General features: G+C 37.9%; 1 protein-coding gene across 2 annotated transcripts; it reads left to right on the top strand.

Moving 5' to 3' along the window:
• The first annotated feature begins 1210 nt into the window (after window positions 1–1210).
• faah2a (fatty acid amide hydrolase 2a) lies at window positions 1211–11753 on the top strand. 2 transcript variants are annotated; one of them, XM_067441279.1, is made up of 11 exons: window positions 1211–1466; window positions 3394–3476; window positions 3548–3684; window positions 3756–3965; window positions 5832–5951; window positions 6110–6245; window positions 7729–7846; window positions 7916–8035; window positions 8506–8617; window positions 8840–9028; window positions 10930–11753. In XM_067441279.1, exons 1-11 carry the CDS (start codon window positions 1281–1283, stop codon window positions 11115–11117), a joined length of 1599 nt encoding a protein of 532 aa, XP_067297380.1. In that variant the 5' UTR covers window positions 1211–1280; the 3' UTR covers window positions 11118–11753. The 2 variants fall into 2 exon arrangements, with proteins under 2 accessions (XP_067297380.1, XP_067297382.1); XM_067441281.1 differs by having other exon boundaries at window positions 1356–1473.
• Window positions 11754–23562: the final 11809 nt, after the last annotated feature.

Genomic DNA, 23562 nt, shown 5'->3' with positions numbered 1-23562 from the left:
GAACTAACAGTCATGTTGTTCTCAAAGGCAAGGGAAGTGGCTTTATAAAATATATTTATAAAAGATAACTGAGGATAACGCAGGAATTTTCATGCTTGCTTTGACCAGAAGCAGAAGGTACTGGTGGACCTACACTCAGTTTTACTTGAAAACAGAATGACCACTGGCTAGACCCACACTATACCAGCTCTAACCAGCATAAACCAGCCTGGGCCAACATGGATGCTTATTTATGCTGCAAGGGAAGTTTAAAGTTATAATCCGGCTCTCCTTTCTCTCCCTTCGGGTTAGTTTGGTGGAAATGTTTCTGCATTCAAGGTTTAAGCCGTGCACATAGTTTCCCTGTTCTTTCTTCAGACAGCTTAGTGTCTGGTAGTATTACTAATTTCGGGACAGTCTCAAAATGATTCTAGAAGTTTCTTCTTTGGCTGGTGCAGAGGTTCCTGTCTTGACCTCTCTATCCCCCAGCTTAGCATGTGGCGGGTTGACATGGGTGGCCTCACCCTGCCTTAGCATTTTGCAAGGCCCCTAAGCCCTAGAAATACTTGTTTGCTGCTATTATTTATTTGGTGACCAAAATACAATTAGGCTACAATATTGTCCACTTCCACACACACAAACACTCATCATGCATAACATTATGACAACCTTCCTAATATTATGTTGGCCCCCCTTCTTGCTGCCAAACTTGTTGTTGTGCTCCTCAAACCATTCCTGAGCCATTTTTGCTTTGTGGCAGGGCACTTTATCCAGGTGAAACTACAGCCACCAGGGAATACTTTTTCCATGAAATGATGTACATGGTCTGCAACAATGCTTACAGGTAGGTGTTGCATGTCAAAGTAACCACATCGATTGCAGGATCCAAGGTTTGCCAGCAGAACATTGACAACGCTGACCAGACACTATTCGAACAAATCACCCTAGACCTCTGTGACTTGTACTAAAACTGAATGATATTTTCCCATACATGCCATATTTGAATAGGAAAATAATTCAAAATACTGCATCCGTATATAGTAGGCTATTCCATGCCCTATGCTCAGCTAATATTAAAAAATAAGATAATACATAAAGAAAATTCAAATAAAAGACATAACCAGAAAATCTGTGAAGTGTGTCGAAACTTCTGACAGGTCATACTGGTAATGTATGCACGTATCAACATGCAATGGTTCACTAACACCACTCTGCATGCAGAGGGCAGTAAAGAGGCCATTGTTGTTTCACTCCAAGCTGCGTAACGTTACTGGTGTCATCGCTGCTCGTGCTCATTGACGATGGCTTTGACCCGGTTCGAGCGGTTCTTAAGCCGACTACTTCGAGCTGTGATGTGGATGTTGTTCGCCGCTTTTAAGTTATTTGCACCTCCACAACGGCATGGAGTTTCGCGACTCCCACCCATCACTAACCCACTTCTGCTGCTCTCAGCTTTGCAGCTTGCCCGAAAGATTCGTCGGAAGGAAGTAAGATGTAAATAAAAACTCCATAGGCTCTATATCTTGATCATTATAATTAACAGCATGACCGTAATGACATGTTGATTACACTTTGTATGACGCTACGGTAAAGACCCTTATTTCACACCACTCAGGAAGAAGGGATGGGACGAGGTGAATTGCAATGAATGCTGGGAGTTGTAGTAGATTATTAAAAACGTGCAGTTTTATTTATTGTAGGCTATTGTATTTAATGTATTTTTTTTTTACCACACAGCGTAGTTTATTAAGATCACAATTGGTCATCTGACAATAGTTCAGCTCTCTGTATTACTGTAGGTGATCAGAGTGGCTCCCATTTTGCTATGTTCGTCCATATTTATTCACACTAGAGGAATTCACTAGTTAGTTTTCAAGGCTGTTCAAAGGTCAGCAGCACTTATTAAACAAATAGCTATATTGTTTAGGGCTAACTATGCTGTAAAAGTCTTCTATAGGTCTGTGTATCAAGCTACTTGTTTTATACAAGTTTTATTTTCAGTTCCTCCCTCTTAAAATAAATGCTTGTATATAATTCTAGTGTTAAATCATAGATGTGTAATATAAACAGTAGTTTCAAAATATAAGTTTGTGACTCATGCATTTAATAATATATATAGTATATTTTAATAAACAGGGGGGGGAAATATTATAACAAACTTTTTAACAATATTATAACTTATTATAACAAGTGACAAATGTTATTACTATCACACAGCATATTTGCACACAATATCAAAAAAGTCTACCTATCATATCATTAAAGGATATGATTTAAAAAAAATAAGGACATGCTCTGTAACACAAATTAGGCATAACATTATGACCTAATATTGTGTTGGTCCCCCTTTTGCTGTCAAAACAGCCCTAAACCCGTCAAGGCATGAACTCCACTAGAAACCTCAATGTGTGCTGTGGTACCTGGCACCAAGATGTTAGCAGCAGATCCTTTAAGTCCTGTAAGTTGCGAGGTGGAGCCTCTATGGATCTGAGTTGTTTGTTCAGCACATCCCACGGATGCTCCATTGGTTTGAGATCTGGGGAATTTGGAGGCCAAATCAACACCTCAAACTTGTTGTTGTGCTCCTCAAACCATTCCTGAACCATTTTTGCTTTGTGTCAGGGCACATTATCCTGCTGAAAGAGGCTTCAGCCACCAGAGAATATAATTTCCATGAAAGGGTGTACATTGTCTGCAACAATGCTTAGGTAGGTGGTACGTACCAAAGTAACATCCACATGGATGGCAGGACCCAAGGTTTCCTAGCAGCTCCCATGTGCATCAATGAGCCTTGACCCTGTAGCAGGTTCACCACAGTTCCGTCCTTGGACCACTTTTGATAGATACTGACCACTGGAGACAGGAACACCCCACAAGAGCTGCAGTTTTGGAGATGCTCTGAATCAGTCATCTAGCCATCACAATTTGGCCTTTGCCAACCTTGCTCAAATCCTTACACTTGCCCATTTTTCCTGCTTCTAATTCATCAACTTTGAGGACAAAATGTTCATTTTCTGCCCAATATATCCCATCCACTAACAAGTGCCATGATAAAGAGATAATCAGTGTTATTCACGTATTCACCTGTCGGTGTATTTTTAAGATTACAAATAATCAAAAAAGCCCCTAAATGACCCCAGACTGTTATGTTACCCAAATGTATTATTGCTAGATATTTACAATAATTTTTCTGTCTTGGAGAACAGACATATATAACCCGTGTGCACATTTCTATATGCATTTAGCTATATAATTTTTATTCACAATAGATCTGACCCAAGTCATGAATCTGCGTCTCTCTACTGTATGTTTGTCTTTTAGTTCGGCCCCCCCAAACATTTTTGTGGACTGTAGTGACTTGCATGCTGGATTATGCATTCCAAATACCTATTGATTTCCTTTAAATATCTCTAGGTAACAAGTGTTGAAGTGGTCCAGGCCTACATTGACCGTATTCAGGAAGTCAACCCACTGATCAATGCTATGGTGAAGGACAGGTGAGTGAGTTTAAGGGCAAAATCAGCCTACATTTTAGTCTGACTCTGAACACACATTTTCATTTGTTCAGGTTTTCTGCAGCGCTTCAGGAAGCCGCACAGGTAGACAAACTGATAGAGGAGGAGACGGGAGGAGAGGACGTGTTGGAGGACAGGCTACCTCTGCTTGGGGTACCCATTACTGTTAAAGAGGCCTTTGCTCTGCAAGGTATATTATATAACTCTTTATACTCATTTGGTATATGTTTCTAGGATGACACTTTGTTTTCTTCCTAACAGGCATGCCTAACTCAACAGGGCTGTTGAGCAGACGGGATCTGGTTTCAGGGGCAGATGCCCCATCTGTTGCATTGTTGAAGAGAGCGGGAGCGATTCCACTGGGTGTAACTAACTGCAGTGAGCTCTGTATGTGGCTAGAGTCCCACAACCACCTCTATGGCATCACTAACAACCCCTATGACTTTGAGAGAATTGCAGGCGGCAGCTCAGGTCATTTTTTATACACATATACACATCCTGACATTTTAACCAGTAAAACTGACAGAAAATCCAACATGCACTCACTCACTTATTTGAATGAATGAATGAATGAATGAATGAGGCATTTATATAACGCTTCCATATGTACTACTGTACACCCAAAGTGCTTCACACTCATGTCAGGGGTCTCTCCTCAACCACCAGCAGTGTGCAGCATCCACTTGGATGATGCGACGGCAGCCACAGTATAACGGCGCCAGTGCGCTCACCACACACCAGCGATAGGTGGAGAGGAGAGAGGGTGATAGAGCCAATTCAGTGGATGGGGATTATTAGGAGGCCACGATTGGCAAGGGCCAATCGACGGAATTTGGCCAGGACACCGGGGTTATACCCCTACTCTTTTACGAGAAGTGCCATGGGATATTTAATGACCACAGAGAGACAGGACCTCGGTTTAACGTCTCATCCGAAGGACGGTGATCTTTGACAGTATAGTGTCCCCATCACTATACTGGGGTGTTAGGACCCACACAGACCACAGGGTGAGCGCCCCCTGCTGGCCTCACTAACACCTCTACCAGCAGCAACCTGGTTTTCCCAGTTGGTCTCCCATCCAGGTACTGACCAGGCTCAGCCCTGCTTAGCTTCAGTGGGAAACAAGTCTTGGGCTACAGAGTGATATGGCTGCTGGCCATAATTTCATAATTATCATACAATTGCAGACATGATTGTGCATTTTTATGGACTTTTAGTACTTTTGCATACACTGTTTTACTGTTAAAGGTGGTCTCTGTTATTTTTTATTGAACTTGTGCTAAATGAAAAAAAAAATGACATTAATAGAATTCAAAGTTATTTAAAAACACTTTTACCACTAAAAAAATAGTTTTAAAAACAAATATTTATATTTAATTCAGTTAAAGATTTTTATAGCACATTTCACAATGCATATAGTTTCAAAGCAGCTTTACAGAACATTTCAATTGTTTCAATAAATGTATGCCATATTCAATAAACACTAACACAAGATAAATAATCCAGTCATATTATTATTAGCCTAATAAAGCGGCTTTAAAAGTTCACCCAAATTGGAAGTTCTGTCATTAATTATTCACCCTCATGTTGTTCCAAACTTAAACAATCATCTTTGAAACACAAATTAAGATATTTTTGATGGAATCTGTCCCTCCCTTCTACCACTTTAATGCTTCAAAAGTGAAGTTCATAAAGAGATCATAAAATTGATCCATATGAATTGAGCGGTATAGTCCAGAATGTCTGAAGAACATTACAGAACATAGACAGAACATTTTCTGAAGAGCTTTATGTGATGAACAGAGTGAATATAGGCCTTTTAAGCTGACTGTGTTGAGATCACATGACCAGCCACAATACTCACTGTATATCTGTAGTCCCCTTATTATAGGACAATTTCCCTCACAGAATAAGTTAATAATGGTTGACTGTAAATAGTGCATTTTAACAATGGGCATCCCCAAAAATGAAAATTCTGTCATAATTTACTCAATTTCTTCCAAACCTGTATGAGTTTCATTCTTCTGATGAACACAAAAGAAGATATTTTGAAGAAGGTTTGAAACAAAGCAAATAAATCAACCATTGACTACCACAGTAGGGAAAACATACTATGGTAGTCAATGGTTGCTCTATCTGCTTTGTTTCAAACATTCTTCAAAATATCTCCTTTTGTGATCAGCAGAACAAAGAAACTCACAACTTGAGAGTGAGTAAATGATGACAACATTTTAATTTCTGGGTGAACTATCCCTTTAACTTTTGCATTATGTTGTATCTGCTCCACTAGGTGTCACTAAAAGTCCAATGAATTGTATTTAATACTGTCACTTGCAGGAGGTGAGGGCAGTATATTGGGCGCTGGTGCCTCTGTGATTGGAGTTGGGTCAGATATCGGGGGTAGTATCCGTATCCCCTGCTTTTTCAATGGCATCTTCGGACACAAGCCATCATTAGGTAAGAAGAATGGGTGCAGTTGTGTACATGTGTTATTAAGAAGTCTACAGATAGAGAATGTGGTTTCTACTGTTATTATACTTGACATTATAATTGTAGTAATGTTGATTAAGGCCATAAGAAAAGCAAATCACATTTGGTTTTCTCTGTACAAACAGGTATCGTAAGTAATGATGGACAGTATCCTCCCACCTCAGGACTGCAGATGGGATTCCTGTGTACAGGACCTATGTGCCGCTATGCAGAAGACCTGATTCCCATGCTAAGCATCATGGGAGGACCCAATGCAAACAAGTAATATAATATGATATTTACAAAATAATTAGATAGATATGGTCTTCACAGCAACACTGTGAGCTTTTTTACACAAGTGCTATATGACAGAAATGCTTATATGGCATCTGCACAATAATTCGAAAGTTTGGAAGATTTTTACATCTTTTTCAAAAAAGTTTCATATGCTCACAAGGCTGCATTTATTTGATAAAAATTCAGTAATATTGCAAAACATTATTACAGTTTAATGTGATGGAAAAGCTGGATTTTCACAAGCCATTACTCCAGACTTCAGATAGTCTTGTCACATAATCCTTCAGAAATCATTCTGAAACTTCTGATAATAAGATTGCTTCTTATTATCAATGTTTTTGCTGCTTAACATTTTTGTGGGGTGTAACGATACCCTCATGTCACGATTCGTTACAGATCACGATATAACGCAGAATATGATATTATTGTGAAATGTTTTATGTCGGTTTTGGGTCATAACATAAATCTTTCCTAACCCCCCAAAAACACTTAAGAAGAAATGTGGTAAAAGTTTAACACAAATTGTCTAGTTGATTAAAATGGCAAATTTGGTAATACATGGGGGTGGAAATTAATAGACTTGGATAGTCTTGCTGATAACACAAAGCACAGGACAATGGTGACACCAGAATAAACATATTCATGATTCAGAAGCAGAAAATACAGAATTATTACAAATGTGCTTGCATTGACTAAATTTATTTAATATAATGCAGTCCACTTTTTTACTCATATCATTCATAACATTTGTCATGAACACAAATATTCCCCCATAGCATTATTATAGATATCCAACATTGTATATAGCAGTTTAATGTAGTTCTGACAATAAAACTTTGTAAACATTATTTTTTTCTCTGGATTTTTGTAGATATATTGTTACACCCCTAGTAGAAACTGAGGCTGATTTCTTTCAGGATTCTTTGAGGAATAGAAAGTTCAAAGGAACAGTATTTATTTTAAATAGAAAGCTTTTGAATGTACTTACTGTCATTATTGATCAATTTAATTTATCTTAGCTGATTAAAATGATTGAAGGTACACAATGAAACTTTTGTCAATACATGATCAGTCCTACTTCTAGAACGTTGTTTTGTCTTACCCTGATTCACATTGGTAAGTTTATTATAAGTGTTTATATATTTTAGACCTGACGGGATGGTTTTCGTGGGGAATTGCGTACGTCACTCACCCGTGCGTGTCTGGTCATATTTGTAAATAATTTGGGTATTTCTTTGGATGTCTGGGTCTTCCCAACTTACTGACCCTAAACCTATGAACTGCAGTGCATTTGTTTGCACTATAGTTTCATTGTTTTTTACTTGCAGCATATTCATAGGGTAGGGTGGCTTTCTTATTACTTGAAAAATGTCATCTTTTAACTTGATTCTTTTCAATGGTTTAAATCAACCCCATTATGAATGCATCCCAAGTGAAAATTTCTCTATGTCTGTTTTCCTCTTTTCAGACTGTCTCTCACTGCTGAAGTAGATTTGAAAAAGCTGCGGTTCTTCTCTGTTCCCCACAATGGGGGCTCTCATTTAGTCTCTCCAGTGGACGCACAGCTGCTTCAGGCACAGAAGATGGTAAGTAGGTGTGTGTGTGGATGGGCTTCAGGCAACTAATATTTATCTCAAAATGGGTTTCATTTTTAGGTGGTCAGACGCTTAGAAGCAGACCTTGGGGTTAAGGTTCAAGAGCTGTTCATCCCACAGCTCAAATACTCCTTTCAGATCTGGGGAACTATGATGGCCTCACCTGGCAAGGATGGAAAGGTGTGTGTTTTTTCGGCCATTATAATATTGATGTGCATCCAAGTTTAATGCAGTTATTTGACATAACATTGAATATATTGAATAAATGAATATACAGATATATTGGATACAAATTTAATTTAAAATGTTTAAAGATGGAAGTCAATTTCTGAAGAGGACTCAAATATCAAAATTAAGTGTTGAAGCTGACAACCATAAGACTGTCATTCTCTCACTGAGCTAAGGCTAACATTAGCTCTTTATTTTCATTCAGTTAAGCATCCTCTTGATGTTTTTGCTAATGTGTAAATAATCAAGTTTAAGTGTCTAAGCTTGAGCAAATCATGTTTAACTTTCTTATATACACGCTTACTAACAAAACAAGTATATTCTTTTGTATACAGTATATTGGGGTAATGCATAGCATGAATAATGTTCTAGTTGTCAACATAGTTTTTATCTGACGGTTTTGTAATTTTTCCCCATCTCAGCCGCCCACCTCCTTTGCGGAGCTAATGAGTAAAGGCGGGAAGAAGGTCTGGCCAGTCTGGGAGCTTTTCAAGTGGATTCTGGGGTTTTCTTCTCACACTATAGCAGCAATAGGTGTGTGAGACAGCAAACGAGCTTGTGCACTTTTAACTGTTCATGTGATGGATTGAATTACTCAATTCCTTTCGCTCCATGCCTCATGCAAGTACTAGCAAGTCTTCTTGTGATGAGTGTTTCCAAAAGTATCCAGATTTTGCTGACATTTTTATTTAGTGTATCTGATGAAATATGAATATATATGACTATATAGTGTCCCTTTCTGTCTTTCTTTCTCAGGTCTGGCTCTAGTTGAGCTATTCCAGAGTTCCCATCCATCTTCATTCATTATACAGCAGAAGGAGAGTCTACAGCAGGAGTTGGAGGAGTTACTAGGCGCAGACGCAGTGCTGCTGTACCCCTCTCATCCACAGATTGCCCCCAAACACCACCACCCAGTTTTCACGCCCTTTAACTTCTCTTACACTGGTAAGTGGTGTTGGTTTTGATCTACTCGTGATCTACTTATTAAGGCTGTGACATACCAAACCAACATCAAAAAACTAGTGACAACGAAAGCCGACTGTGGCCTCACCTCCCATGCGTCTGTATTAAAAGTTGTTTGAACACACCGCAAAGGCTACAGCCGTTGGCCAACTAGTGGGTACATGCTGCGCCTGCGTGCGAGGAAATCACAGTCTGTATCAGTAGGTGGCAGTAGTCTATTTTTGTAATTCAGAATGAGAAACCTAAACTAGGAATGTGGATACACAAACCGTGAACAAAGCAGCGCTTGCTTACTATTTTGAATATGAATAATGATGATCACTTTCTTCATTCAGACGGTCATGTCGTTATGAAAATATTTGCGTATTTGAATGAGATAAAATAGCCTTTTCTGTGTGGCCGCTTGACTTCCTTGTTTGCTTTCCTCACTTTTGTTTTCATCTCGTGCACTTGATCACTAAGCTGAACAGCCAATCAAAACTTTTCAAAAAATATCTTTTTCACTGATGCTGATTTAAAAAGCTGCCAACAGGGTTTGCACACTGCAAAAACTGAGCTGACAGATGCTCAGCCGACCATCAGCTTGGTGTGTCAATGCATTTATGGACCACCTTTTCGGAGGGTGTCTAGGCTCTAAGCCAGGGATGGGAAAACTCGGTCTCGGTCAATTTAATTGCCATCCGAATCCACATTTGAGTTTTCAAGAAAAGATTGCTTCAAAATTGAGTGTTTATATCCTTTTTGACCACAGTGGAGCACCGTACCGTTTCGATTCCGCGTTTTAAAGATTTAGCCTACAATTTTATTAATGAAATGCTAGAAATTATTTACAAGAATAAGCTTTCATGACCGCTCAAAAGAGAAAGTAAAAAACACGTAAACATTAGAAATGAGGCAGCAGTAATTAACATTATAGGTTAAATTTGCAGCATTATAAGTATTAACTTTATAAGTATTAACTTATTTCCACTCATTTCCACATTTTTAAAATGACATCTTCCTTTTTTTTTAATCGATTTAAATAATTTATAATTTCCTAATATTAAATTAAATGTGATTTTATTCTTATTATTCCAAGCATATGACATTTTTACAGCAGACAATCATTAGACTGACCACGGGAGCAGTGTTCCCAGGTGCGCAGGATCACAAAACTTGCACCTCCACCTTGAATAAAACGAATGCACGAGTTTTATCACTGAGGTCCACATGTAAATATGTACATAAATATTACGTGATTTTGCAATTTTTCTAAAATGGAGGTGCATGAAAAAGCATACAGTTGCGTTCTAGGCGGTGGTGGCAAACCTCAAGTGTTTTCTACTTACCATTTAGATTAAAAAAAGTCGAAAGCACTTGTCAGAGGTAAAAAAAGCTTTCATTAGCTTTAGGTAAGTGCCTATTATCAACTGAATCCAATCAGATTATTTAATAAATCGTTCGACCTGACCTAACAGTTATATATAGGTAATATATAGATTATATGTACTTGCGCACATGATATCAGGAAGAAACTTAATACGCACATGATGACAGGGAGGTGTGTAAATCCAGTTACCCCTCCCCCTCTGCTAGTTTTACTGAGATTTTTTTATCTTGTGCGAATTGGCCATTAATATTACAGACGCCCTGTGGTAAAATTACATTATTCCATCTACCCTTGTAAAACTAGTCCCATCCGAATATAGCTGGGAGGGCCACACTCCCTCAGAGTTTAGCTCCAACCCTGATAAAACTCCCCTGCCTGTAGCCTTCTAATGGTCCTGACATTGATTAGCTGGCTCAGGTGTGTTTGATTAGGGTTGGAGCTAAACTCTGCAGGACAGTGGCCCTCCAGCACAGAGTCTGCCCATGCCTGCTCTAAGCAGTTCTATTCTCTGCAGGTATCTTTAATATCCTGGGTCTGCCAGTAACCCAGTGTCCATTAGGGCTGAGTGCGGAGGGTTTGCCCCTGGGCATTCAGATTGTGACGGGTAAATTGCAGGACCGTCTCTCTTTGGCCACTGCCCTCTACTTGGAGAAAGCCTTTGGTGGCTGGAGGGAACCAGGCAAGACATCAGCCAAGCCTTAATCTCATGCATCTACATCTGCAACAACAGGACCACATAACCAACAACACGTACTGTACCACATATACAGCATGTGTAACCATCCAAAGCTAAGGTACATTTGTTCTGCTCTCTAAGCTAAGTGCAGAATGCATTTTACATTTACAACTTGACATATTTTAGAGGGCTGCATTTGTGTTTACCTTGATGTATGAACTTTTATTCATGAGAAACTGGATGATTACGTGACATTTAATAACTTTATAACTATGTGGGAAATACTGTATTTCATTTCATGACAGTAAAAATTGTTTTGACTTTCATGCACTAAAAACAACAACGTTTGAACAAGAATTTGTGTTGTTCACTGTCCTCTTAAAAGGCTTTTTCAAGAGCAGGCTCTTTCTTCTGACAAATCTGTTTTATGTTTATTCCATGAGTAGGTTTTAGAGTTTAAGAAGGAAGAAGTTTTGTTGCATTCAGAGGTTGTAAAGCAATCATATTTACAAGTAAATAACACACTGGAGCATTTTAAATGTTGGGCATTGACCTTTGTTTTCTTGGCCTTTATTACTTATATTTTGTTGTGGTTTCTCTGAAAAATCTGTTTAAACATTTTGTAATGTGCTGACGTATTAAATAAATCACCTAAAGCAGTATGACTAAATAAAAAGTACTCTTTTAATGTGATTTTTTTTTCTTAATATTGAATTTAATATCTGTCTTCTTGAATTATATATGTAATATGGCTTTGGGGGTATCTGAATGTTTAACACATTCTCAGATATGTCAAACATGTCATCAACATCAAAAATCTTTTCCAAAGAAAATATGGACACCGGATGCATTTATTGTGTAATGCTGAAGGGATCATGAATAAAGTCAGATAAGGGTCAAAAATCAGTCACACAACTGAAGACTCAAATTCCCTCAATTACAATAGATTGCACCACCACAGTTTCTTATAACCAGACAATTTCTACACATTTCAAGAACCTACATAAGGCCTACTTATGTCTTTGCACATTAAAGTGGGATTTTAAGAAATTATTTTTACAATAAAAAACCTAATAAAACTCCAATTTATACATGATATCCTTAGTGTAACGTATAAATATAATAAAATAATTTAATTTTAATTTAATTTACAATCACAAAAGCTATATAACCTTTTACACTTTTTGCAGAGTAGATGCCATATCTACTCTGCAAAAAGTGTAAAATGATATATTAAAACTGTAAATTGTATCTATATTTTGTGATGGTCAGTCCAAGGTCATGCATCTTTTTGACCATAACACTATGTGACCACAAGGTGACAGCATTACACATTATGGCTTGTCTATTAAACACATTATGAAATTTGAATACGAATGAGTTATTTTTTGTACACTATTATAAGCTCAGTTCAGCCAGTTACAAATTCAAATGTTCACTTTACTCTTATGTTAGGGAATGATCAGTTGCCCTTTTTTGCCCGTTAAGCTGGGCATATGTGCGATTTCAGCAAGGTTACCTACTCACACTGTACGAGTAGATCGCATGCGATGTAAATGTGCTCACACTGTGCGGTCCGACCGTCGAGCGCGTCTTGACTGCTCACACTGTACGGGTGAAAAATGCGCAATAAAACCTCGTGGCGACGATAGACCATGGTGTATTATACAGAGGTAAATGCATCAGCTATTGATATCAAGAGGATTTAGAATTTATGTATAAAATTATTATTATTATTATAGTAGGCCTACTTTTATTATTAAATTGATATTACATTAATTTGCCCCCCTCCCCCCAACAATTTCATAATGCATAATCGACACACTACATAAATTAATAGATAGATTACTCACTATTTAAAAACATTTAGCCCGATTAAACAAGGAATTATAGGTCTATAATTATATGATTATAATGTCAGAACACTACAATAATGTCCGTCTCAATGAAAAGTAAAAGCAGATTTATCTAAAAACAACTTGTTTAACACACAATTGGCCTACTTCTCTTCTATTTTTTTCTCACAATATGGACTAAAATAGAAATATTAAAAAAATAAATTAAGGCAGTAGGCTACGTTATCAGCATGTTGAATTACATTTATCTCTCGTTGTCTGAGAATATGCGCCGAAAGCTTGTCAGATTTCAAAGTTCAGCTTTCACTTTCTGTAGTGAATAATTGACTGGGTTTGAGACTGTTTGCGCATTGCGTGATATCCACTGACTCGCGTTCGTGAATTAAAACGGGAAAAGGAAGAAAAAGAAAAAGAAAAAAAAAGACAACATGACGTGTCAAGATGGACAACGGTTCCCACTTTCCGTCATAATTAGATTAAGCAGGCCTAGGCTAAATATTAATTAATATTAAAACAAATAAAGATAAAAATATAATGTGAAAGTAAAACAAGTAGCTAAATTACAACCCCAAATCAGAAAAAAGTTGGGACAGTTTGGAAAACGCAAATAAAAAAAGAAAGTAATGATTTCTAAATTTACTTTGACTTGTATTTCATTGCAGACAATATGAACACAAAATATTTCATGTTTTGTCTGGTCAACTTCATGTCATTTGTAAATATGCATCCTTTCCTGTCATTCAGACCTGCAACACATTTCAAAAAAAGTTGGGACAGGAGCAATTTAGGACTAGTAATGAGGTAAAAGGGTTAAATAATGATGTGATTTGAAACAGGTGATGTCAACAGGTGACTGAAATTATGATTTGGTACAAAAGCAGCATCCAAGAAAAATCTAATCCTTTAGGAGCAAAGATGGGCCGAGGATCGCCAGTTTGCCAACAAATACGTGAGAAAATTATTGAAATGTTTAAAAACAATGTTCCTCAAAGAAAGATAAGAAGAGATTTGGATATTTCACATTCAACAGTGCATAACATAATTACAAGATTCAAGGAATCTGGAGGAATTTCAGTGTGTAAAGGACAAGGCCGCAAGCCTAAGCTGAACAACCGTGATCTCCGATCCCTCAGGCGGCACTGCATCAAGAATCGTCATTCATCTATAAGCTATATCACCACATGGGCTCCTTTGTCAAGTACCACAATACGTAGTTACATCCACAAATGCCAGTTAAAACTGTACTGTGCCAAAAGAAAGCCTTATGTTAACATTGTCCAGAAGCGCCGTCGACTTCTCTGGGCTCGGGGGCATCTGGGATGGACCATCACACAGTGGAGCTGTGGTCAGATGAATCAGTATTTCAGGTATTTTTTGGGAGGAATGGACGCCGTGTGCTCCGGACCAAAGAAGAAAAGGATCATCCAGACTGTTACCAGCAACAAGTCCAAAAGCCAGGGTCTGTCATGGTATGGGGTTGTGTCAGTGCCCTTGGCAAAGGTAACTTGCACTTCTGTGAAGGCACCATTAATGCTGAAAAGTACATAGAGATTTTGGAGCATAATATGCTGCCTTCAAGAAGATATCTTTTCCAGGGACGTCCATGCATATTTCAACAAGACAATGCAAAACCACATTCTGCACACATTACAAAGTCCTGGCTGAGGAGAAAGAGGGTGAGTACTTGACTGGCCTGCCTGCAGTCCCAACCTGTCTCCAACACAGAATGTGTGGCGCATTTTGAAGCGCATAATGCGACAACGAAGACCCCGTACTGTTGCCCACCTTAAGACTTGTTTGCAGAAAGAATGGGACAAAATTACACCTGAAACACTTCATCACTTGGTGTCTTCAGTCCCTAAACGTCTTTTAAGTGTTGTGAAAAGTAATGGCAACATTACAAAGTGGTAAATGCTTTACTGTCCCAACTTTTTTTGAAATGTGTTGCAGGTCTGAATGACAGGAAAGGAAAGGATTTACAAATGACATGAAGTTGACCAGACAAAACATGCAATATTTTGTGTTCATATTGTCTGCAATGAAATACAAGTCAAAGTAATTTTAGAAATCACTTCTTTTTTATTTTATTTGCACATTCCATACTGTCCCAACTTTTTCTGATTTGGGGTTGTAATGATCAACTAGCTAAATGAATAAGATGCACTGGATATATACAACACAAACTGGAGGCACACCAGTTAACTTAATTTCTGTTATTTGATAGCTGCCTACATAATTAAAGATCTCCCTCTTTTCGTTTTCTTCCTAAATGCTTTTAAAAATGAAACGGTTAAACTTCTGCTTTCGCGCAGGCGCAGTGAGGGGAAATAGGGCAATCAGTTCGTGGCTTTGCTTCAGCTGTGCAATAACCTCTAGAGGGGCGATCAGAATTTCTGACACGCCAGAAATTCATCCGACCATCCGATTCCCGATCGTGAGAGGTTTATCGCCTCTCGTTTCCCCCTGTACACTGCACGACAAACGACGCACGATAAACCTGAAAATCGCCCGACCCAAAAAAAGAGTCGCACGAGTCAGAATTCGGCTCGAAATCGGACGAAAATCGCACAGTGTATGCCCAGCTTTAGTTTGTCCTCTATACGGCTCTGGGGAAAAAATATTAAGAGACCACAGCAAGATTAGCAGTTTCTCTGGATTTATTATTTATATGCATTTGTTTGAGTAAATTTAAGAGTTTTGGTTTATTCTACAAACTACTGACAAAATTTCTTCCAAATTTCAAATAAAATTAATGTCATTTAGGGCATTTCTTTGCAGAAAATGACAACTGGTCAAAATAATGGGAAAAATCGAAAACATAAAAAAATAATTCAAAGAAAACAAGTTTATAATCCTTTTAAAAAACACAATACTGTTTTAACTTAGGAAGAGTAGGCTACAGAAAATGATATTTGGTGGAATAACTCATTTCCAGTAACGCCTTTCATTCGTCTTGGCATGCTTTCTATCAGTAGTCACTTTGCAGTGGCTGCCACTCCTGACGAAAAAATGCTAGCAGACTGGCTTTGTTTAATGGCTTCATGCTTACATTCCTGAGTTTTTTTGGGGCTTCAGGTCTCGAGATTGTGATGGCCATGAAACTGTCTTGATCTGCACTACCAGATAAAATCTCTAAACTCCATGACCGTGTGTTAAAGATATAAAATATTGGATGACCTCTTCTATTAAAATCAGATAAGACGGAGGTATGACTTATTGGGCCAAAAATCTCTTTGAATTTAATTTGAGTTTAGAAAGATGTACTGTTACTTCCTCCTCTAAAGTAGAGGTGGGGAGCGCTTGATCCTGGTGGGCCACTCTCTTTAGCTCCAACCCTCCAGGATCAATGTTCCCCACTCCTGCTTTAAAGTAAAATTTATATTAAACAGCAACTTGTCTTTCGAAATATATTTAAATTGTTACAAAATCAGCCTGCTTTCAGCTCAGAAACATCGCCAAGCTACTAAACAATCTGTTTCTGATGCAGAAAAGTTAGTTCATACGTTCATGGCCTCTAGACTAGATTACTGTAATGCATTACATGTCCCCAGTAAAGTATAAATGAATGCAAGTTCCCATTGTTAGCACATTTCTGTCAGGGTTCTGTCACTTCTATCTAGCTTTCTCTTGGTTTTGTGACAGAGTCCTGACACTGCTGTATTTTGTCTTGTCTTGTGTGAGCGCGCAGCTTTGAGCATGCTCGAACTGCGTGCTCTTCTGTCCTTGTAGTTTTCTGTGTGGGGCATGGTGTTTGGGTCCCGGCACTTCTGTCTAGTTGGGTTTTGTGTTGGGATTCAGACATTCATGCTCCTCGTGTTTTGTGTTCTGTTGTGAGTGCACAGAATGGGCATTTGCTCATTCTTCTGCCTTGTGTCTTGTCATGTGAGTGTGCGCTCTCCTGTCCGTGTGTTTGTTTTGTGTAGCATGCAGCTGGTGTTTCACTTGCTGCATGCTTTCATGTTGTCATGTTTCATGTGAACATGCAGTTTATGAGTCTTCATTAGCTGCATGTTCATGTCACGTTTGGTGTGAGCACATGTTCATGTGTTTCTTTGTCCCATGTGCTCTCGTCAATTGTCTAACCCCACCCACCTTGTTTCCTGATTATTGGTTCATTTGCCCCACCTGTCATCTCTCGTTACCCTCGTTTGTTTGCTCCCCATTTAATCTCCTTGTGTTTGCAGTCCTGGGGCCTATTGCACAAAACTAGGATAAGGGATTTAGCCGGGATATCTTGGTGATCTCTTTATCTGTATGCAAAATTTAGTACACCGCTGTCATGTAAACATACCCTGAAGGCACACTCACACCAAGAACGAGAACGATAACGAAAGATAACTGTATATTAGCAGATAAATTGAGCCAGGATCACCAAGATATTCCGGCTTAATCCCTTATCCTAGTTTTGTGCAATAGGCCCCTGTGCTGGATTGTCGTCAAACATTCCTCATGTTGTCCTGCTCGTCAAGCCAAGCCAACCGAAGTCAAGTCTTGTTTTTCCCCCTCGGGGTGGTTTTGTTTGTCTTCTTTTATTTTATTTAATAAACTTCCTGATCACTCATTCCTGCATTTGAGTCCTCTTTCAGTGTACCTTGACAATTTCCCTTTGAAAGAAGTTTCTGTTTCTGTCTGAGTATTTAAAGAGATGTTGCAGATTTGTAGTCAGATAGACCCATAACGCTGAGGGCACCCTGGGCATTGTGTATTTTTCTAATGTCAGACATGCATCTTTTACTCTTTCTGAAAATTTTTTTTGTATTAATTATGTAATTGGTATGATAAATTTACCTGACAATAATAAATTGGGTAACATTTTACAGTACGGTTACATGAATTATCATGAATTCATGCATGACTTATGCGTTACTACACGCATTAATATCTCATGAACCATCAGGAACTAACATGAATTCAAAGTCTTTTATTCATGACTTCATGGATCAACTATAGTTTATTACACATGATCATGATGTTTTCTATGTTCACAAAAATCATTGATCTAATTAATGCATTTAAAACTACTTACCTAAGACTAATGTAGATTTTTGTATATTCATTTAATAATAATTCACAAGTTCACGGTTCACACTTACATTACACAAATAGAGTAAAGCAAATTAATTAGGTTAATTGTCTGAATGAGTTTAAAGTGGTGTTATTTTTATTTGTTTGTTTATTTTAATGGATCCCATAATAGCTTGAGTCTATAGTAAAGTATGCAATCAGCTAGTCTTCCTGGGGTCCATTCTAAAATGTTACATAACAACATTATATCATAGTAGGTAAAATATACACAAATTACATACAAACATACATAAATTCTGGTTTCGAAAGTAGTCTTACATGCATGAATTAGACCATTTTTTTAAACATAGAAAACATCATGATCATGCGTAATAAACCATATGTATGATGATGTACTCACCAATGTTTTAATTAAGGTGTTGCTCATCCATGAAGTCATGAATGAAAGACTTTGAATTCCTGTTAGTTCCTGATGATTCATGATATATTAATGCATGCGTTAATGCATACGTCATGCGCAGGGGCGTAGCACCAAATTTTGGGCCCTGGGTACAAACCATCTTGCTGGGCCCCCGTACCATGTATGTGTATGTATAGAAAACGGACTTCCCTGCCTTGGGCCCTGGTTACTCAGTACCCTTTATCCCCCCAGTCCCACGCCCCTGGTCATGCATGAATTAATCCTTACAGTAAAGTGTTACCATAAAGGTAACATTTGATTTATTCTGACTTACTCAAAAAAATGATTGACTAGCAAATTACATTGTATCCACTGTTAATACAAATCTGCATCAGGTTAGTAACGGACTAAAGTCCAGTTTTGAGTGGAGCATTGGTGCACCCCAACTGAGATTGTAGAGCTCCACCTAATGCTTGGCACAACTGTGAAGGCTAACAAAGGGAATTTCCGTTTAGGTCAACATGGGAAATTTCTTTTTTTTTTTTCTTTTTTTTTTTTTACATGGGAAACCATGGCATGACTAGCCTATACCAAAACTATTAGTATTGGTCGGCTTATATCTGAAGTAGTGGTTATGACCTCTGACTAGAGATAAATTTGCTCAAGTGAAGATCTTTGGGGACTAAATAACAAAGTGAGTGAGCATTGGAGCAACCCTCTAAATAGTAGTCGATTACCTAGAATAATCAGATGCCTGGATAGATTATCGTATAAATGTTCAATTATGAATTCTAACCTAAATTTGAGGTTGTGATTATCACGTCAGAACACAAAGGAAAATGGTGCGAGGTCTCAAGTGCAGAATTGATAATTTATTAACAAAATAATAGTGATGTTAACAGTGACACCAAAGCTCCGAAGCGTGTGTCAAAAAAATGAAACTATTTTCTGTGAAGCTTTGTATCGATGCTTGATTCGTTCTATCAAAACCACGTGACCAATGACGTCCGAAGCTTCGTTTCACAAACACCCACGTGACTGATTCGGAAAGGTTTAAAAATGCGCGACACAGGGCGTGCCTGTGAGGTGTATTGCGTTGCATTGAGCGGGTTTTTTGTATTGCGCGAGTTTGTTATGGACCCTGTTGCAAAGAGAGGGCGTTCTGAAATGTGGGAACACTTTCATTTGATTTCGCCCAATAAAGTTTATCATTTATTTGGCTTTTGTTCTGCCGCATATATTTATCTAGCCTATGACTTCATACATTAGAGACAATTATAGGCTTATCCTTCTATAATCATGTGAAAGTGTGTGTTTTTCCTTGTGTGCATTCATTTATTTAGCATACTTCCTTTATTCGTGAGTTTTATTTGTTTACAAATAGGAAAAATGTTCACATTCACAATACAAAAATCATATCTTTATTGGTTTAAGTTACTAGGAGTATGCAATGGAACAGATTGTGTCATATAATGTCATTTAATATATTGATTAATTTATGAATCAATCCATTAATTCACTTTTTGCTTCTAGATAATGCGTCGGTTGCAAAACATTTTGCGACACAGCGCTTTCCCTCACTTTCACCAGCAGAGGTCCTCGTTGAGCTCTGACTTGAAAAGCTTCGAGTAATGAACCTTTTTCTGATACAACTGTGCTGAAAGCTTCACTGGTTCAGAAAGCTTCACTTCGCCATCACTACAAAATAAAATATAAGTAGCTACAAAACAAAACCCACGAGGGGGAAACCATAAACTAGAAAATACATAAACTGAACCTCACCATACTACGTAGAAGTCACGAGGGCCAGGAGACATAGACAGTACAACTATCCGACAAAGACTGACAAACACAAGACGCTTATAAAGGGAAGAAATCAAAAGGGAATCAGGGAACACAGGTGGGGCAAATAAAACACTAATCAGATAACAAGGGGGAGGGATCTGACAATGACAGGAGCACATGCTCAACATCACAAAACCCACATGTGCACACAAGACATGCATGACAATGATACAGGAATGGGACAGTGATAAAATGGAGTTGATTATTTGGAATAAAATGACTTTAACACACTGAAAAGACTGAACGTGCAGAAACCTTCACCCTCAAAACTCAGAACACATCTTCCCTTTTTAAGAATGACTTCAGAGTTGCGGTCAAAGCTGATTCGAAAGACCGCCGTTCGCCAGTTTCTGTGTTTACTAGAAACACCCGCACAACTCTACCGTCACTATGTTAAGCCCCGCCCACCGACTCTATACACGATGTGATTGGCCCGACTAGAGTTTGGCAATTACAGCTCAGAAGTGTATTGAGTAATTTTCAGTAATTTTCTTTCAATAACCCACACTAAAAACAAAAAAAACTACTGGGTTTTGTCTTCGAGTCTGACAGTACGCTAACATTAGCAGTAAAAATTACCTCAAGCAGTTAAAACGATGTAGGCTAAACTGTGATGTGAGAAACTGTATCACCATACGGTTAGAACTTCTTATTTTAATATATTCATATTTACATACATTGCACATTTTCGTGGTTCAGTACTGTTTTATTTCTTGTCTAAAGTTCAGCACTGTTTTACTTGTTTTATGTGTTTTTATTTAGTATTATCATTTTTTAATCTAGTATCTTTTTAAAAACTATCGGTCGATTCATCGATTATCGGCAAAGTGTGGTCCAACCTAGCTATCGCTATCGGTAAAATCCTACTAGGCCTATATAGTAAACCTAGAATCCAGAGAAACAGCTAATTTTTAACCCTTGATCGTCCCTCAAATAGGTTTTACGTTTAAGTCCCTTGGGGTCAGATAGACCCCAAACTTTTAAAGAGCTATTGCATAAGGAAATATAAAAAAATATATGGCAAACTATATATCATTTTTTTTAATTTACTTCTCATCTATACATTTATGATGTGTTTTTGTGGATATTTTGTAGTTTTTTACCTATTTACTGCACAATTCCTTAAAGGTCCCGTTCTTCGCCTTTTCGAAGCTTTGTTATGTTTACAGTGTGCAATATAACATTAGTTCATGTTTCGCGTGTAAAAAACAGTATTTTTCACACAATTTCCTTATCTGTACAGCGCTGTTTCCTCTGTCCTAAAAACGGCCTGATGATTTCCTTGTTCTATGAAGTCCCTCCTTCAGAAATACATAACGAGTTCTGATTGGGTCAGCGCTTCCCGTGTTGTGATTGGACAGCAGCTTAGCGCACTTTGCCCGGAAAGGTCCCGCCTCTTACCATACTGGGGAGATGCAAGTGCTGAATGCGCGCTCTTCTCCACTTGAGAGATCAACAAGACCACGCCCCCTATTTTGCGTGTTCTTGTGGGCGGAGGGTTAGTCAACAAACGGTTCTAGTGACGTCATTACATCCCTGCACTTCCTGCTGTAGTCCAAACCGGCCGTTCGCTGTATGAAAAACGTTAGTATTTATAATTTAAAGGTGCACTATGCAGCTTTCCGTCCACTGGAGGGCGCCTATTCAAAACAAATGCGTAGTTTGATGACGCAAAGTGTGAGCGCAGCATCTTGGGAGATGTGGTCTTCTCATCACAGCCAGTGGAAAATAGGACTCGGGCAGAAATCACGTTCATGCATGTTATTAACGTTACTGTGGTCTAAAGCAGAGCAGGACCGAGTGTTGTGGACCTGATCACAGCTGCTGGAGCGATTGTTAAACAAATTCCCGCCTTGCGAATAACGGGACTTTTATTATGGCGGGACGGGACACAGTCGCCGGGCGCCTGCACAGATCCGCTCTTCCGGTTATGATTTTGAGGTAATGTAGCTCTGTTTATCATATTAGATACATTTAAGTGTGTTTAAAACGATGTTATGACTTTACTCCGTGCGTTTACTTGTTCACACTGCTAAGAGTAAAGCGCTCCTGCCAAATAAAAGCCGAAACCGAGGGTAGCACAGATATGATGCAATTGACAGGCGACTCCCTCAAATGCAATGCAAATTTTCTCACAATTTACAAATAGTTGGAACATTTGGGATATTGTAGGTACTCAACTGAACAAAATATATAACACTGGCCAGTGGTTTTTGGATATTTTACTGCAAAAATACTACATAGTGCACCTTTAAGATAAGTGGAATGACCACATTATCCACTAGAGGTCCATATAGGGACTCATTTAACTTTCACTTCATTTTTCTTGATACTTCGAGTTCTCCTCACAATTTTATGATATACATTTTGTGAATATATATTTAAACATTCTAAAACACATTCAAAATCTTTTTTTTTTTTGTTGTTGTATGATATATTTTGAATTATTTGCTTTTGCAAATTATTATACAAACATTTGCAGAAATGTTACAAGTTGCCACTAAAAGACTGTAATTACATATTTATTTCAGAAAATTATTTATCACAAATTATTGATTTTTTAGAACAATAAATTAATTTTAGAAAAGTAAATAAAACGAACACAATAGAAAACAAAACAAAACAACAGCACCAATAAACAGTAATGAACAGGAGTGAAGAAGTGTGTTTGTGTGTGTGAGATAGAAATTTTGTTCCATGTTGTGTTTATGCGCTAGGACCAGACCTTAATATAAATGTAGAAATTTTCAGATTTATACTGGATTTAGTAGATTTTTTTTTACAAACAAAGTGGGGGGAAAAGCTTTTTTTACAGTTCCTCATTCATTGCTAAAATCTAAAAAAAAATCCCCCTAACACGTGTGTGTGCATGCGTGTGTGTGAGTGAACATGCTTGCTCCATATTGCATTTGTGCTCTAGTATTAGTCCTTCATTTATGTGTGAAACAAATTTTCAGATTTATGCAATTTTTGTTTATTTTATTTGCCATTTTCAATAAAAATACTCTCTGTTGCAGTCACATACATGTGTGTGTGTTGTGTATGAGATAGAAAGTTTGTTCCACTTTGTGTTTATGCTAGGACCAGACCTTGATATAAACGTAGAACTTTTCAGATTTATACTGGATTTAGTTTATTTTGTTTTGACAAACAAAGTGAAAAAAATACTTTTTTACATTTTCCCATTCATTTTCAATATGGGGTCAATCTGACCCCGAGGGACTTAAATGGTAAAAAAAAAAAAATTTAGAACAACCAAATCAAGCCCAGATTTTTTGTGCATGTTTATTATTTAGGAAAAGTCCCAGAGTCTCATAGCACTGAGATGAAGGGAACACTTTTTAA

This window comes from Pseudorasbora parva, chromosome 4, assembly GCF_024679245.1.
Source record: "Pseudorasbora parva isolate DD20220531a chromosome 4, ASM2467924v1, whole genome shotgun sequence".
Classification (NCBI taxonomy): Eukaryota; Metazoa; Chordata; class Actinopteri; order Cypriniformes; family Gobionidae; genus Pseudorasbora; species Pseudorasbora parva.
This window is presented reverse-complemented; position numbering and strand designations above follow the sequence as displayed.

What these genes read in the sequence shown, in the direction of transcription:
- faah2a (XM_067441279.1), top strand. Translation starts at nt 1,281, where the DNA reads ATGGCTTTGACCCGGTTCGAGCGGTTCTTAAGCCGACTACTTCGAGCT. An exon ending in TCACACTATAGCAGCAATAG is followed by an intron (nt 8,618 to 8,839) that starts GTGTGTGAGACA and finishes TTTCTTTCTCAG; the next exon opens with GTCTGGCTCTAGTTGAGCTA. An exon ending in CTTTAACTTCTCTTACACTG is followed by an intron (nt 9,029 to 10,929) that starts GTAAGTGGTGTT and finishes TATTCTCTGCAG; the next exon opens with GTATCTTTAATATCCTGGGT.